Consider the following 17,704-nt stretch of genomic DNA (forward strand, 5'->3'; position numbering starts at 1 on the left):
TTCCTAGACAATCTGTTTGTTATTGTTGGGATCACAGATCGGTCTGCTTTCTGCTCATTCCTATTAAAATCTGATTTAGTTGTTGCTAACACAAATATCTAAAGACCTCCCACTATGTGTCATGTCAATGAAACCTTTCATCTAGGCATTGCTCAGCACTAGTCTAACTAGCAGAATATGTTATATAACCATAAACCTTCACGAGGTGAACATGGCATACTCCAGTTTGTACAACTTACTTCTGACATAACCACAACACACCAAACATTGTCTTTGTTCCACCTCAGTGGGATATATAAACATTTGAAATGGAAGACACTTATCATAATCCCTGGGAAGTACTAAAAAGTACTGACAGATCCAGGAATGGAAGTGTCCTTCTCAAGATTAGTGCCATAAAGTCTACTTTCCAATCAACTAAAGTTGACTCCTTGTTTGTTGTTTAATTCGTCCATTTAAAGGTACCTCTGACATGACCAGTGATGGGTTGTCTTCCCATCTTTCTGTAGCAGTTGTGAGCATTATGATGTGATTTTCATGTCAGTCCTTGTATTTTATCCATATGGCCTGGTAACCCTTGAAAGTTCATCATCAAGTCTGTAGGACAGTTGAAAAAAAGAACAGAAAAACTATAAAGTCAGTTCACACCGTGTCATCATGTTCAAAGTTTGTAAATAAAAGCTACCAAGTGAATCTGAAGTATCAGAGCCAAAATATATGATCATGTTCATATATCTAAGATCTGAGGTGGTGCTAAAAGTATGGTTTAGAGGTGGAGACTTTAGATTTACAATACCTGGTATATTACCTGAGGTGAAATAGAGCCTAGCCACCAATTTTAGTTGCCAGTAGCTATTTTCTTCCTAATGTCAAGTATAACCTAAAGGATAGTAGCCTTTCTGGCATTTTGTTATATGTTCCTGTGTGTATTTATATTCAGGCTAGTGCATGCTCTAGGTCCTGCCACTGCTCAATGTAAACTACATAAGTAAATGTGAAAATATTGAGCTTATTGCAGAGATATTTTTCCAGTCTTGTTTGAAGACTGATAAGTCTCCATTATGAATCTTGTTTTTTATTTTTAATAAATTAGTAAATACAGATAACGCATGTACATATTTTCCTTTAAAACATGGGTATTTCTGCAAGGATGGATATTAACCATGAATGTTTCAAATTCCTCAAGCCATTAGATACCTCCAAAGTAGCAGAACTGGTGACAAATGCCAAATTCAATCTTAGTTTCATAGGATCCAGTAGATACAGTGCATTTCAGAGCAACTGTCAGTATCTGTCATGACTGCTAGTTATCATGAGCTTTGCATGTTCAAAACAAAGCAATCTTTGTACTATAGTTCGGTAGTTGGTTCTATCACTCATGTCACATTGTGCAAGTGCATACTGAGCCCAGTACTTTTCAGAGTTGTCCATGCGCAGTCAGGTTCCAGTGATTGGGTTCAAATCCCAGATTTGCTGTGTGTATGTTCTTGGTTTGTCATCAGCATGGCTGTGCTATAGGTTTAACAGATATGACAAGTGTACATGACCAGTTCAGCCTCCCACTAGCAAACAGACCATGTGAATTGAATGCTGTTTGAAGTGTTTAAACTACTATTAAAACTTACTGTTTGAAGATGTTTGTCTCATTCTGTTTCTTTTGTTCTAGGGAGGGCACGGCTTCCTAAGATCACCCTGCCCGAAAACCCACCTGCAAGTCCACAGTAAGTCATTCATGTATTGTGAGGTTTGCCTGACGTACTAGCTAATCGTGTATGTTTGATTCAATTTTTGGGTTAAAATGTGCAGACAAAATAATCATCAGTAAGACAAAACTGTATGATACTTTGTGTTACATGGAACAGTGGAGGTGGATGACAAGTGTCTTTGTACAAATCCTGGAATGCAGATCCATTTGCAGCAAACCCAGGATAGCTGATATTTTTCTGTAATACATTGCATTAGCTGAAATCGATTCATAAATGTGTTAATCAATCCGTGAAGATGATTATCAACAATTCCAGTTTCAAATATGAGGAAAAGAGATCTTTTGGGGAAGACATATAGCCAATATATTCTTTTTGGTTGCTTAGTTACCCTCAAAATTATGTCAGTCTAGAAAGGTTATTTGGAAACTTTGCAAAGCTGTTGGCTTCATGCCGAACAGATTTACTAGCTAATAACAGCATGGGTATCTTTTGATCATAGTAAGGTGTTATTTTGTGTGCCGATTCCATCAAAGCACATGTGTTTATACGTATTTACCATCCCTGCTTTAAGAAACTTATACTGGCTTTTAATCTCTGCAATGTGCAACAACATATTAGTTCTCTTTTTTGAAGCATGGGTAAGTGAATACATGGATGTCACAGAAGTTTGAAAATTTGCAGTTGGACTTTAATATAGAATGCTTCCATTCTTATCTAGTTATTTACTTTGCAGACAACCTTTTAGTAATGACCTTCATATCTTTCTGGCTTTAACTTATTCGTATAAGAATGGCCAAGCACTCAAATATCTCATGCACAGAAAGCTGTTAAGGGATTTTCAAAAATATTTTGCATAGTAGTTTTTGGTTATAATGTGTGATATCAGATATCAGAAAAAGATAGTAGCCTGTGCCTAAAATGTATCATCTCTGCTTAATACATTCACAATAAAAATAACAAGATTATATGTACATGATTCTAAAATATCGGAGGAAAATTTGCTGAATTATCAAACCAAATCTTACCTCTGTGGCTGTCATTGTGACAGACGATGTATATCTCACTTCACTGTACGTGGTCTCTACAGTTGTTGCAGGGTCTTTGGGCTAGAAATGGTAGAGAAACTTGCTCTTCCAGATGGCTAGGAAATGTTTTTCTGCAGTATTTTCATAACATGAATAAATTACAAATCACTGCATAACACCATGTCATAACAAGTTCAAACATATGTATCATTATGCTATTGGAAATACCAAATATGAGATGTCCGAATTTGACAAATGAACTAATATGAGCACAAATCCACATACTACACACAGAGTAAGTGTACTACACAAGAATTTTTTTGTCATGGCATGATATGTCCAGTAGTTTCAACTGCTGTGAAGCAGTGTTTGAAAACAAGAACAACAACCTCCAAGGCTGTACTTACCCTATTGTGCAAATGAAACTTCTTCTAGTCTAACCTGTAGGCTTATCTGGTGAATAGAGTTTACCCTTGCTTGTAGACTCTTTTGGACAATGCAAGCCTTTCCATGTGTTTGACATATTGATTGGCATAATTTTACAGATATGCTAGGACAAGTGCTATAGTGAGGTGTATGACATTATCACATCAAATAGACATTCCACAAACTCTCTCTAGGGCTTCAGTGAGCAAGGGGGCAATAAATATGCAAACAAGTAGTTTTTCACAATATAATATATTTTCACAATGAGCACAAGTTTATGTGAATGTGTAGGCTCTGCAAAAATAAAACAGTTAAAACACACGTAAAAGACTGACAAAGATACTATGATGTAGGTGGACGTACTTATACACCTCCACAGAAATGGAGGATCATCAGCTTCAGACGAATGAGTTTGTGATAAACAGTGGTTTCTAACCTAAACAAGTTGGTAGTGGTTTGTAGTTTGTCAGAGAAACATATTCATTTTGCCACTTATTAAAAAGAACTGAAACTAGTTTACTCTTCAAAGGGCCTGCATTGTCAGTTACCCTGTGCAGAACGCTGTTGTTTGAGAATTGAATTGAGCATAAACAAATGATGTCTTTCCACATTATAAATTATTCCTTGCATTATTTTTAAACTGTCGACACTCTGCCAAACTACCAACATAATAGCTCAGAAATTGGACTGCTTTTACCTCTTTTGAGTTGTGTGTTTATGATTTGACAGTTTGGGACTGTTTATAACAGACTGAGGTATGATTTCTGATGTGACAGTATGGGACTGTGTATAACAGTTGACTTAAGTACATTGTTTGATGGAAGGGACATGTAGAGTATCAAAAAAATCCCTTTTCATTCAACCCTTCAGAAGTTCTAACCTGTGTAAGTTCATTTTAGAATACCTCTGCCACAATTCATGGTTCAAATTTAGTCTGAATTCTTGTTTTGTGGCTTATTGAGGTTATGGCCAATAATAATGTATGTTAAATGAAAGTAATATGAACAATAGAATAAAAATGTTAAAACTTTATCATGGCTTAGTGTTAGAAACATGAAATAGCTTAGTCTTTTCTAACGTTTCTTATGTTTTGGATTCCTTATTCTCGGTAAATAGCTTTGTGTATTCATGTTTTAGCCCTTGCCTTGTTGTTTATTTCTCTCTAGGCCTCCACGTCCTGATTTGAATTCAACAGCAACTTTGACAATTGGAGATAAAACAGTTGAGTGCGATGCTACAGATCTTGAACCAATCAAATTGTTGGGCCGTGGTGCATATGGCGTGGTGGAGGAGATGCGCCATAGACCAAGCAATACCATCCTAGCAGTTAAGGTGAGGCTGCCGTAAATATGTAGTCATTGTTTACTGTTGCGGGGATTTGTTGGCCACGTTGACCTTTGTGAAGGGACACTGAACCTCCACATTATTGGTACTAATAAGGACTCTGGGGGATTCAGAATGTGCTCATATTATATGTCTTCAGAGTATTGGATAAGTTTCTTTAGTTTAACGCCACACTTAGCAATATTCCATCTGCATGTTGGCAACCTGTAAATAATCGATTTGTCTGACACAACTGGGCCACAGTGATACAGCTTAACTAACTGCTGAGAAAAAACGCAAACAATTTAAACTAAAAGCTTATGTTTCCACATTGAGCTCCCAGCTAGTGTAACCTTTGTGCAAAAGTGAAAAAAAAAATATGTTGGTCTTTCAGTTTCATAATGCCTGTGACCTGTGAAGGTCCAGGTTAGAATAGGCCTTCAGCAACCCATGCATGCCATAAAATGCAACTATGCTTGTCGCACAAGGTGACTAACAGGATCAGGTGGTCAGGCTTGCTGACTTGGTTGACACATGTCATCAGTTCTCAACTGAGCAGATCGATTGAAAGATCACTGGATTGTCTGGTCCAGACTCGATTATTAACAGACCGCTGCCATATCGTTGGAATATTTCTTACTGTGGCGAAAAACTGAACTCAATCACTCACTCAGTTCATTATGCCTGTAATATATACGGATAACATTTGTGTCCTGCTACCAAGCTGATTGGTGAACTGATACAGTTAGTTAACTGAATGCATTGATGTTATATTTCAGCGTATCATGGCAACTGTAAATAACCAAGAAACAAAGAGACTGTTGATGGACTTGGATGTCAACATGCGGAGTGGCTCCTGTCCATACACTGTACACTTCTACGGAGCATTGTTCAGAGATGTATGTACTATTGTAAAAATAATCTCATTGTTTTAGAGTGAAGTAGTAGCTGAACATTGTTTCAAAGTGATTGTAGTAGCTGTGTACATTGCTTCAGAATGATTGTAGTGTCTGTGTACATCATTCCACAGTGATTGTAGTATCTGTTTATGGTTTCAGGGTTATTGTATCTCTGTATGTTGTTTTTTGTGATTGTAGTGTCTGAACATTGTTTAAGGGTACTTGTACTTAGTTTTAGGGTGATTGTATAATCTCGATACATTGTTTCAGGGGGATTGTAGGGTATGTACATTGTTTCAGGGGGATTGTAGGGTATGTACATTGTTTCAGGGGGATTGTAGGGTATGTACATTGTTTCAGGGGGATGTATGGATCTGCATGGAAGTGATGGAGACATCACTGGACAAATTCTACAAGAAAATATATTCTAATGGTGACAGAATACCAGAAGAAGTATTAGGCAAGATAGCCTACTCAGTAAGTAGAATGATGATCACTTCGCTTTCAAGATATGCATATGCTCAATATATTTTTTTCGTTTCATAGATTTTTGTAAATTTGCGGGTGTGTCATAAATGAATAATTATTCCTTAAAGGTCACATGCAACATAAAACACAACTTTGCAGATTCTGATACCTTTTGGTATGCAGTTACTGAAACAAATCATGATATTGCCAATTCAGCCTGACGGAAACTGGTGCAAACTCTTGTCAGTTTCAAATCCTGCTTTGTACTTGGACGAGTGACAGTTTCCAGCCATGCAGTAATTCGCCATCTCTACTGAGATGATTTTTGATTGGATCAAACGCAGATTCAGAAAAGATATATTTACAAAACCCAACTTCTCTCTCTATATATGTATTCTTTATGGATAACAACTTCTAGTGTATTTGATTTTGTTTGACAACAGTAAATGAATCCATTCTGAAACGACGCATCAAGTACAATCAAAGAAGGTGTTATCCATAAAGAATCTTACTTTCTTGTGACTCGCCATACTTCTAAAATGCCCATCAAATAGATGATCTTTCTGTACACACAATGAGCTCTCAGCGTATCAGCAAATGAACCAGCCAATCGGAAACCATTGTTACACTTAAGTGCCCCCCCACCCACTACAACTGGGGTCAGTCTCCTGAGGGCTTCGTTTCGAGGGAAGTAAGCCCAAGTATAAAATATTGCACTTTTGAACCACGATTGTACGCTTATAATTTTGTTTATTTGTTTTTTCACAAGCAGCAACATAAATTATATGTCATGTATAAGCTATAACTGTGTTTTAATTATGTTTGATTTTTTTGTTGCATGTGACCTTTAAGTGTCATTTACAAGAAGCAGATATTTATTATGTTGAATATTTTTATCCTTTGTGATACGGTATGCATCAGATTTACGTATAGAGCTGATATTGAGAACAGTGAAGGGATGTGTTAAAGTGCTAAATGGCTTGAGGTGAAGTGAGAGTGTAACTGTTGTGTATCACACCAGGTTGTGCAGGCGCTTCACTACCTACACACAGAACTGAAAGTGATACATCGGGATGTCAAGCCATCAAACATCCTCATAAACATCAAAGGGATGGTGAAAATATGTGACTTTGGCATCAGTGGCTATTTGGTGGATTCTATAGCACGGACTAAGGATGCTGGATGCCGACCTTATATGGGGGTAAGCATGTTTTGCTGTGCCTGGCGGTTGATTGTCATGTTTCCCAATTTTATTCTGCACTTGCCTGACTAAAACAATACCTTATAAGCTGAAAGTGAAAGTATTTTGATAAGGTTAGCCACAACTTTATATTAACTTCAAACTATGTGACACAAGATCAATTAGTGATCAGTACCAACTGCTAGTTGTCAGAGGCAACTACATTACTTTGGAGGGACGGGTTTAGATGTTTAGATGATTGCTAGGTGCCCTTTGATGGGCATAGGCTAGCTTGCATAGTCCCACAACACAAAATGAGGTCGACTAAGATGTCATCTTAGACTTCACTTCAGTTTCAGTACAAGCCTAGGTCAACTCTGTCTTCGTGTAAAACATTGTGCCCGTCTCTGATCATTCTCTCTTCTCTTCAGCCGGAAAGAATAAACCCTGAACCCACAAGTCCTGACTATGGCATCAGGTCCGATGTTTGGAGTCTTGGAATTACAATGGTGAGTTGGACTGTTCACCTGAGAAAACAAGTGGGGTCTTGTTGACATGATAATATATAGATAGTAATGAAAAGCATAGTCTGTTCCTAAGGTAGGCCTTGTGACACATTGGTGTAAAGTCTTTACAGTGAAGCCTCGTTAGTCTGGACGCCGATAATCCGAATGTCTCGTCTCCCGGACGATTTTAGCCTGTTACCAATTAATGCCTATATAATTTGTCTCGGTAATCCGGAAATTCGGTTTCCGGAACCGGACGCTGAATAGCTGTAACCAATCAGTAAAACAAACAGTAAATTGCTTCATTGTCCGGACACTGTAAATCATGTTCACGAACCGTAACAGCGCCTCCCTTGCCTCTCGGGCGATGTTTACATAACTGCCCTCAGTCATTGGGAACAATAAACATTGAGCTGACATGATGAACTCTTGTTAACTTTTGAGAAATGTCAGTTAAAGGATGTTGTTTTAATTAGACATTAAAAGTTCCCGACTGAAGATGCTGTACATTCACATTATTTGTTTAATTCAGAGTCGTGTCTTTTTTGAAATGGTAAAGGGAAGAAACTCTTGCTGAGACGTGGGTTTTGATTCTGTATTCCGGATGATTCGCATTCCGGACGAATTTGCTGAAAAACACAACCGTCTGGATTAACGAGGCTTCACTGTATATGAAAATTTGTGAAATGATTTGGGAATGGGCCACTCACATCTTACAGTCCCAGCTGCAGAAATTGAGCCCATAGTTTGTAATGGTAAAGGATTGGGTGGTCACTTTGTGATGTGATATAGATGAATATAAGTGAATGCAGGGTTGTTGCTGAATAAGGATTGGATGGTCACTTTCAGAGGGGATATAGCTGAATATAAATGACTGCAGAGTTGACCAGAATAGGATTGGGTGGCCACTTTTGTGGGGGATATAGCTGAATATAAATGACTGCATAGTTGAGCTGAATAGGGATGGGATGGTCGCTTTGTAGGGGATATTGCTGAAATATTACTGACTGGTGTGTTTAACTCTTCTAGATTGAGATTGCAACCGGTGTGTTCCCCTATAGCAAGTGGAAGACTCCATTTGAGCAGATCAAACAGGTAGTGATGGAGGATCCCCCCAAACTCCCTCCTGGACAGTTCACCCCTGACTTTGACGACTTTGTTGTCAAGTGGTAAGTCTCCTCAGATACAAAGATATACAACTCACCAATGCCACGATGGATACACGACCTAATAATTGACAGACACATACTGGGAAATGCCAGGCTTTCAAGGGGTCCAAACATGGTTCATTGTTTTATCCTGCAGCTCTGACCATGAACATTTAAGATTATGCCAACACAATTACTTTTTGAAAAAGGTATTTTGATATTAGTTTGGCTGGACCATTATGATTCTTTACATAATTTTGAACAATGATAAGGTGATTTGTTAGAAAGAATATTTTAATATTTCATGTGATGGGTTTTGGGTTTTTTGGGTTTGTTTTTTTTAGACACAATTTGTATAATTTTCCTTTCCTTACATAAGGCAGTTTCAATGTAACGTGGTTTGTAAAATGTATCCAACATTCACTCTAATTATGACTCTCAGCACTGTACTCATGACTTTTAGGAAAGTGGTGTGTGAGCTATAGAGGTGTGACGAGACAGAAAATTTGCAGTGTGATATGTACAGCAATATCTTGGAACGATATGATTTGATTCGATGCACTTCACAATATGCTATTTTTGACTATTTTCTTTTAACATGTACATTTTTATATCAAGTAACAGTGTAAATTTTCATATAACCATCGGTTTGTAGTGAAAATTAACAATTTTAAAGTCAACTATATATATCACGATACAAAAAAAAGTATCAATATATTTATCATCTGATACAGTATCATGATTATCGATACTACAATATATCGTCACTGTTCTAGTCAGCAATCTACATCACTTCAAATCCCATCCCACCTGAAGTTATCTGCCATAAAGGAATTAACTATTTTCGTGTAAAATGTGATTTGACGGGTGACTTTCTTTCCAGCCTGAAAAAGGACTACAGGGAACGGCCAAACTATGTGATGCTTTTGGAACACCCATTCTGCATCCAAGCTGAAAAGAATGAAGTGGACATGGCTGCCTTTGTTGGCTCAGTTATAGAACGCTTTGGAGATTTAAATGAAAGTGTAAAATAAATTGTAGCTCACATTATCAACATCCGGAGCCATTCCATGCCAATTGTGGTGGTAAAAAGACCACATATCTATTTATTTGTAAGATACTCTCCTTCCTTTGACAAAGTCAGTGATGGCGTCAAGTGCAGTCACCTTTGTCACATGATTGGAGCAAGGACCTATATGGAAGTCGGGGAGAAGACGAGAATCACGATTAACCTTAATAGTTTCAACATCAGCAATGATTTAGTTTCACATATGCAAAATTTGTACAGTTGAATTAGGCCAGTATTTGAGGGAGCTGGTTGAACTATTATTGTTGTAAGATGTTCTCTGTCATGTTAGAGTGGTAGCGGGGTAGCATGCTGGGTTTTGACCAGACTCCACTAACCATTAAATTATTTTATTGAAAGAGAAAGTTTTTTAAATAGCAGACAAAACTGTACACACAACATGGTGATATTATGCAGTGACAGTATCCCAAAAATATTTAGCTGTCTTGACGTTTAAGGGACAGACACAAACATTTCTTTCATTACAATAGGGCTGAAATTAATGTTTTTGACCATAGGGCATACCTAAGTTTAACTTTTATGGTGAGGGTTATGTGACAAAATAATCAGGTAGGGTCATGGGAGATATGTGTTCTCTGTACTCCCTGCATTATCGTGTGTGATATTGTTGAAATGAGGTTTGGATGTGTTTCATTATAACAGAAGTCACACTCAATTGTTGCATCAGCGCCTCAAAACTGCGATATACATACATGCACACAATTAAAGGGAGATACAATTTAGAGCCTTTCTTAACCTATTTAATGATGTTGACTTCTACACGTGAATATAACACAGCAATAAACTTGGGAGACATTTTCAACGATTAAAAATATGTTAGGAAAAATTTATGTCTATCAATTTGAAAGCTTGGAAAAATTCAGTAGATGAACACAAGACTTCAGTTAGTGAGTGTTCTAGAGTATGATATACCATGATAGTTGTGAATGACAATGCTATTTGATAATCAGCTGCATGGTACTGGGATGTCCAGAATTTACTACAAGTTATTATTGTCACATGTGCTTGTGAACTTGTCAGATGGATATTTATTTTATCCAAATACATTGTAATGGTCATGGTTCACAGTTTCATAGCTTTGTGACTCAGTGATGGTTTTCTGGTTTGGATGACAGAATTAGCCAAGAGCCATAATGTTCTTAACTTCATTTGCCAGTACCACATACCTGAATGGTGTTTCTTGAATTTATGGTTACAGTAAGATGCAGCATCCAGCATTATTGTATGTGATGTTAAACTGTCTTTCATGGTGGTATGGAGTGTTACCTTACATGCTGTTGTAGGTAGACTATTCAATTCAGTGGGAACCTCTTTGACATAGGTGTAATATATTTTGTATTACTTGGTTTATGGATATCCACAAAAACAATTCACATTTGTGGAATTCACAATAATTTGTTTTTCTTTATAAATTTCATTATTAAACATGATATGACAGGTTACCTGAGTATAGGGATTAATCTCTTTATCATTCAAACATTCCATTAGGTGCTTGGTGGTTTTGGGGTTTTTTAACATTTGGGATTTTTGACATTCTTTCAGGTTCCTGAGCACACTGAAAGGATATCGCTTTAAACCAAGTAATAGAAAGCACTTAATTAAAATGAAAACACATTCACAAAGTTTTCATAATGTACATCTCTACTAAATCAAAAGTTAGGCAAACTGTTTTGAAAGGCTCAGTTATGTTGTAGGAAACAATGAACATTGAAGCCATAGTGTTAGGTCATATGCAAAGTGTAAACACTGACTTTTTAAGACAGATTTGTGTATTTGTGTATCTTGGTTTACAGGAACATGATTTATATCAGTGGAGGAGACGAGGTATCTTGTTTTGTTGTATTATGTCAGGAATGTTAGCTCATGAAATGAATTGCATCTAAGTTTTATTGTTTGTTTTTTTTAGCTGATTCTGTTCCTGCTACAAGTGATTTAACTGTAAACCAAGAAACATAAGCATGGCATTACTTAAATCTCCTGACATGTATTTTAGATGATTTCTTTTGCTCATGATAGAAGGGGCACAGTTTGTACAAAGTTGACATTTTCAGAAGAGGTACTGTGTTTCATGGATCAGAGAATAGGTACATTAGTAGCAGTCCTTTTCATTCAGTTGTCAAGGTTATAAATTGATTACCTCTCAGTTGATTGGTTGATATGAAATATACATGTCACTGGCTTACTTCATATGGTGGTGGAATATATAACTATATGTAACAAACACTTACAGATTCATGTCTTTCCCGGATAGTTGACTTTGTTGAGCAGTTGGGGTGGTTGTTAGCACTGATATTTCCAGTCTGGGCCTTCTATACAATATCTGGTCTTGAGTTGAATTTAGCTGCATAAGGAGAGTCTGGTCTCTAAGCAGGCAGTATTAGCCATGGCCCCAAGTGTTGTAGGTTTATCTCTGGTATCGGCAGGACCGATCTACTTTACAACACTTCATATTAGGTCATGTATTAGTATATATCAGATGGGTTGTGGTGACGTTATGGGCAATGTAATTTTGTGTATTTGTTGTACAAATGCACTAGATGGAATGTCTTCATGAATTGACTAATGAATTTCAACTACTTTATTAAGGGGGTCTGACATTTCAGGGCAGGCCCTAGAAGCACAATGAAGCATTTGTCAACCTTGAATTCATTGTCCTGGACTTCCAGGGTATATAATAGAGGGGCCTCATACCCTGTTCATTCATATTTTAGGACCTGGTGTCCATTCAGCATCATGATTATAATCTTTCACTGTGAACATTCAAGACCCAAGGGAGCATTAGGCTTGAGCAAAATTACCTACAGCAAACTGCTTTGTGATAAGTTATAATTTTTGCTTTTCTAAAGTCTGCGTACCAAGTGCTGAGAAAAGCAGCCATTTCGTTCTTGGCACCCATTGACATTGCTGCAGATGCCTGGTTGATTTGACTCAGAAATATAGGGATGTCCAACAATAAGGGTATCCCAATCTCATGTTATAGAAGTTGGACAGGTGATGGAGACTCGATGCTAACAACCATCTCAACAAAAAGAGGATCAGTGGTCCCAGCAAACACTCTGAGGATGTTACTGTGTATGAGTTGTCTCCCTTCAAAATGTGCCAAAGATGTGTAGATTACACTGAAACGCTGACTGCGATTTTGAAACTATGTACATATTATTGAAGTGATGACAGATGGTCTGTAGCAGTGTACGCTGGTCCTTGTATGCTGTTGGTTGTACATAAAGTGTGTGTAGACTCAGAAATGTTAGCTGCTGCCAAAAGTTGTGGTATATATTCAGACTGAGAGAGATGGAGTATGCATGGATGAGAGAAAGGGACGGTCACACATTAACTGTTATCTATGCCATAATTTATGAAAACAGAACAAGTGTAAATAAATATACCTCAAAAGATTTTAACTGTTTTAGTGCTCCATAGCAAAGATTTTATTGTATCTATAGGTTATTGAACATTGAACATCCTATGATCTAAAGAATCTAACATTGGGTCAAGTTCATGAAATTATTTCTGTTGTCATGGGCCATGGGTCACTGGTGCAGAGCGCAGCTGGAAGAAATGTTAGTATTCAGGCAATAGCAAAAATGTTACTTTGTTTTAAACTTTTATCTGTACAGATTCAATTGATTATTCATTTCCATGAATATGTACAGACATTTCTGAAAATAAAAAAACCTATATATCTACAGTAACAACTCTTTGTTATTAGCTTGCACTGTGAGAGGACTTCATCAGATGTGAATTTGGTATTATCTACGACCTTCCTCAAGGTCATGGATCCTGACCCACTAGGAATGTTCTGATGTGATCTTACAGTATAATGGCGCTCCAATGCATGATACACATTTCATACAAGTAAGGGTACCTGTGCCTCAGTTATATATTCATGCTATATGGCAGTCAGCAATACTAGTGCTATATGGCAGTCACCAATACTAGTGCTATATGGAAGTCTGCAATACTGATGCTTATATGGCCGTCACCAATACTAGTGCTATATGGAAGTCAGCAATGCTAGTGTTATATGGCAGTCAGCAATACTAGTGCTATATGGATGTCAGCAATACTGATGCTTATATGGCAGTCAGCAATACTAGCGTTATATGGCAGTCAGCAATACTAGTGTTATATGGCAGTCAGCAATACTAGTGTTATATGGCAGTCAGCAATACTGATGTTTATATGGCAGTCAGCAATGCTACTGCTATATGGCAGTCAGCAATACTGATGCTTATATGTCAGTTAGCAATACTAGTGCTATATGGCAGTGGTCTGTAAATATAAAGTCTGAACAAGACAAGACATTGATGTACTTCAAGAGCATTAATCTACAAAGTTTGGATATAATGATATGCATCAACCAAGTCATCGGGCCTGACCACCTGATCCCATTAGTTGCCTCTGACGAGCATTCTAATCTGAATCATCGGTTTATGGGCTGACATGCCTGAGAAACTCATTTTCTAACTGATGCTGACCTTTAAGTAGTTTTATTTTTAACGTTTTCAAGGCAGAACCTAGTCCTAGAAAAGGCATTTTCGCATTTTATTTGCATTAACAGACATCGATAAAGTGACAAACATGTTAGTGAGGCATCTGTTATCTGAAGCAGCCCATATCAGCAATACTCCACAGATAAAGTTACAATCTATAACATGACCATTTGGTTCATGGTAGTATCAGAAGTGGGCACATGTTGCCACCTCACACACAAAAGGTCGTACTGTTCTGATTAATGATTTTACTTTGCTCAATACTGCCAGGGTGGTTGAAGATAACTTCAGTTAAGTCTCAAAGTTGAACAGAGAAGATAAGTTTATCTTGATTTAAGAACCGTTCATAATTTAAGGCTAGGGGTGGTGGTGATGATTTTAGTGGGGCGGTCATCGGTTTTGTACACATTCATATTGTTCATGCAACTCCATAAAAATCATCATCACTCCCCGCCCATAAATCATGAACGGTCCCTTAAGTAACTGGTCTCCACTGAAGAAGGTGTCTAGAAAGCATAAGTCTGCAGCGCCCTTTCGCCTCTAATGAGAGGAGCCATATGTGTGACTCAAGGTGAGAAAGCTGAATCCAGTGAAAACGCGAACCCAAGAAAGGGGTGTGGGAACCGACTTATGGGTCTGAAAGTGTTCGGCAGGGAGTGGCCGGAATCTACTATGATGGAAACAGTTTATACGCTCAGAACAGTCCCGCCTATTTTTGAAATATGCCTACTCCGTGTTCCATTCATTCCACAGGGCATAAAGCAACAATGAATCGCAATCAACAATGACTGCACTGAATTTCTAGTTCCTTGGCATTTCAGCCTAAATACGACACTGATGGGCATCCATCTAATGCGTACATGCAAACGTACACACCTGTGAAAATCTTCAACAATCCATGTTTGCCAAAAGATTCATCTCACAGACTTGGTTAAAATATGCCACTGTATATCACCTGGTGCTCATGATGTCCATCACAAGATTGTCAGGCCCAGGCTCGATTATTTACAGAACGCCGTCAAGTAGCTACAGACGGGATCGATGTATACAACAAAGGGATAGGTCATTGTGGATGTTCAGGGAATCATGACAAAAGAAATCAGGTCAGTAGGCCTACACCACATCTAATTCAAATCCTGAAGCATCAGAGGTTCCGAATACACCTGACAATGCATCGTAGGACCCAACTGATGTTACTGGGCCTACCATGTATCAAACACTTAAAACAGAATGTACTTGTAGTTGCTGGAACGATCAGAAGGGTGAAACTGATAAAATTAAATACCCTTTGTGCGCATGCGTAAGTCGGAAACACGGCGTTGGCATACCACATTACGTTTGGTACTTATTACATTGTGCAGAACGAAGGTTAGGCTATCATTATCCTGAAATCCAACTGTACATGATTATTTTCATTGGTCCCGATCCGCAAAGCATTCTTAATGTTACGGCTTATCGTACCTCAATACATTATCATAGGGTTACCAATGGCACAGTTCTACAAACGTTTTGTGGTTCAGAGTTCAGGAAGTAGTTGATTGATTACTGTTACAAGGTAATATTAAAAATGCACTTTCTGAAGAAAATATGACAAATCCATTATCGAGGATTGTGGCTATATCGTGAATAATGGAGGCTACGGCTGCTTTGTAATAAATCAAAACATGCAGAACATTATAACCGGAAGTTACAGAATACAAACATATTACATGTAGTTATAACAGCGAATCGCCGATGGGTAGTTACAGTAATTCTCCAATCACGAGGTATGACATGAAAAAAATGGAATGTTGTAACTTTGAACTAATTAGAAATGTTGTATCGGGACACGTGACAAGGGTGAGGCAGGCTCGAACATCGTAAACACAAGACTTCGGCTCGATACCGTCAACACCAGCCAAGTGGTGCGGGTTTCAGAGTCAGAAGGTGTTCGTATCATGGTCGTTGCGTTGTCACATTTGTCAAGGAGCTTGCCCTGTCCTGTTCAACAACGCTTGTAATGAAGAGAGGAAATGAGTAAACCTACGTGAGCATAGAACCTGGTGTTGCGTTGATCACTGTATGGGTGTGCGCCAATGTATGAATGCGATGTGGACAACTAGAAGTCACGTTCGTCCAACTCCTCACTCCTTGACCAAGCGACCCTCGACTCTCTATGTGAGAGTAGAGATCTGCTGATATCCCCACGGCAACTTGGAACAGCAATAGGAGAAGGTAACTGTTGTAGGGTCTGCTGACGCCTGGACGCAGTTACGGCAATACGCTCTGCCCAGTATCTAAGGTCCACATGGCGTCGCTCTATACCAGAAAATCCAGTGATCAACAGCAGGAGTATAGATCTGTTGGGATACGATGACATGAGTCAACCACGTCAGCTAACCTGACCACCTGATCTCCTTAGTCGCATCTTACAAGCATGAGTTACTTAAGATCAATTCTAACCCGAACCTTCACAACTGAAGTATTAAAGGCGGTGGTTACTGAGAAATATCCATGCTATGTTGTTTTCTTTGACTAAGTTTTCATCACCACGAACGTGGAATAACAAGAGTCATCAGAAGATGACATATCCCCCGGCCCCCACATGTTTGAAAGGACAAATAATCTGAGAGTTACTCATTGTTTTTTTTAGACTAAGTTTGAATTGTTTCGATGGAAGTCATGAAAATTATAAATATAAATATAAATCCATATATCTGTAACCAGCAAAATCACAATTTCAAGATGTGTCTCATGTATCTGCCAAGATCTGTTGAAAGATATGGTTTTCGAGTTGTGCTCTGGGAACGAAGCCCACCCCTCCATTTTGAGACTGAGTCCGAAATGTTTCAATGGAAACCAAGAAAATAATACATCACAAAAACCTTTAAAAACCAAAAGGCACCACTTTGGGGTCTGCAACACATATGGTGCAGAGGTACTATGAAAGGGGCAGAAGGAGTTGTTGCATGTTTTCCCCTAAGTCTAAGTCGAACTGCAAACAAATCATCACAGCTGCAACCGCTATCTTTGTTGACACTGGCAAGCTTGGTTGTACCGACTATTTAGCTGATTGGCTACTGTGAGAATGCGGAGTGAGCAAAGCGATGTAATAAAATTATCGGGCTGAGCCGTAGATGCATCCAGGGTATAGTGGAGAGTTACCGTAACGTATACCCTGGAGATATCAAGGATGACATACAGCTAACTGAACCGTAAAGTCAGACAGTGGGGTTAGGGCATTGGGTTATTAATGAGAAGGCTTGACGTAGGTAGCACGACACTAAGGAAATATCTTGGGCCTAACCGAATCCACGGAACAAAATGAATTTATTTTCAGTCATGATATAAAAAGCTTCCCTTTATTGAGATAGTCATTTGAGAAAGGTATACTACAGACTTGGTCTCCAAAGTGAATATTCCATCCAATCTGACAATCACGGCAAAAGTGAACTTGAGATCAC

The 17,704-nt window shown here is 38.2% G+C and overlaps 1 protein-coding gene across 2 annotated transcripts in view; it reads left to right on the top strand.

The window, feature by feature from the left end:
- LOC137284227 (dual specificity mitogen-activated protein kinase kinase 6-like) overlaps positions 1–13,460 on the top strand; it is a 35,191-nt gene extending 21,731 nt beyond the window's left edge. For both annotated transcript variants that reach the window (XM_067815959.1, XM_067815958.1), the window contains exons 2-9: positions 1,667–1,721; positions 4,324–4,489; positions 5,260–5,379; positions 5,740–5,856; positions 6,869–7,048; positions 7,459–7,536; positions 8,563–8,702; positions 9,565–13,460. In XM_067815959.1, coding sequence (XP_067672060.1) covers positions 1,667–1,721; positions 4,324–4,489; positions 5,260–5,379; positions 5,740–5,856; positions 6,869–7,048; positions 7,459–7,536; positions 8,563–8,702; positions 9,565–9,715 — 1,007 coding nt within the window. In that variant the 3' untranslated portion in view covers positions 9,716–13,460. The remainder of the gene's footprint in view (positions 1–1,666; positions 1,722–4,323; positions 4,490–5,259; positions 5,380–5,739; positions 5,857–6,868; positions 7,049–7,458; positions 7,537–8,562; positions 8,703–9,564) is intronic.
- The last annotated feature ends 4,244 nt before the right edge of the window (positions 13,461–17,704 follow it).

Source organism: Haliotis asinina, chromosome 5, assembly GCF_037392515.1.
Source record: "Haliotis asinina isolate JCU_RB_2024 chromosome 5, JCU_Hal_asi_v2, whole genome shotgun sequence".
In the NCBI taxonomy this organism is placed as follows: Eukaryota; Metazoa; Mollusca; class Gastropoda; order Lepetellida; family Haliotidae; genus Haliotis; species Haliotis asinina.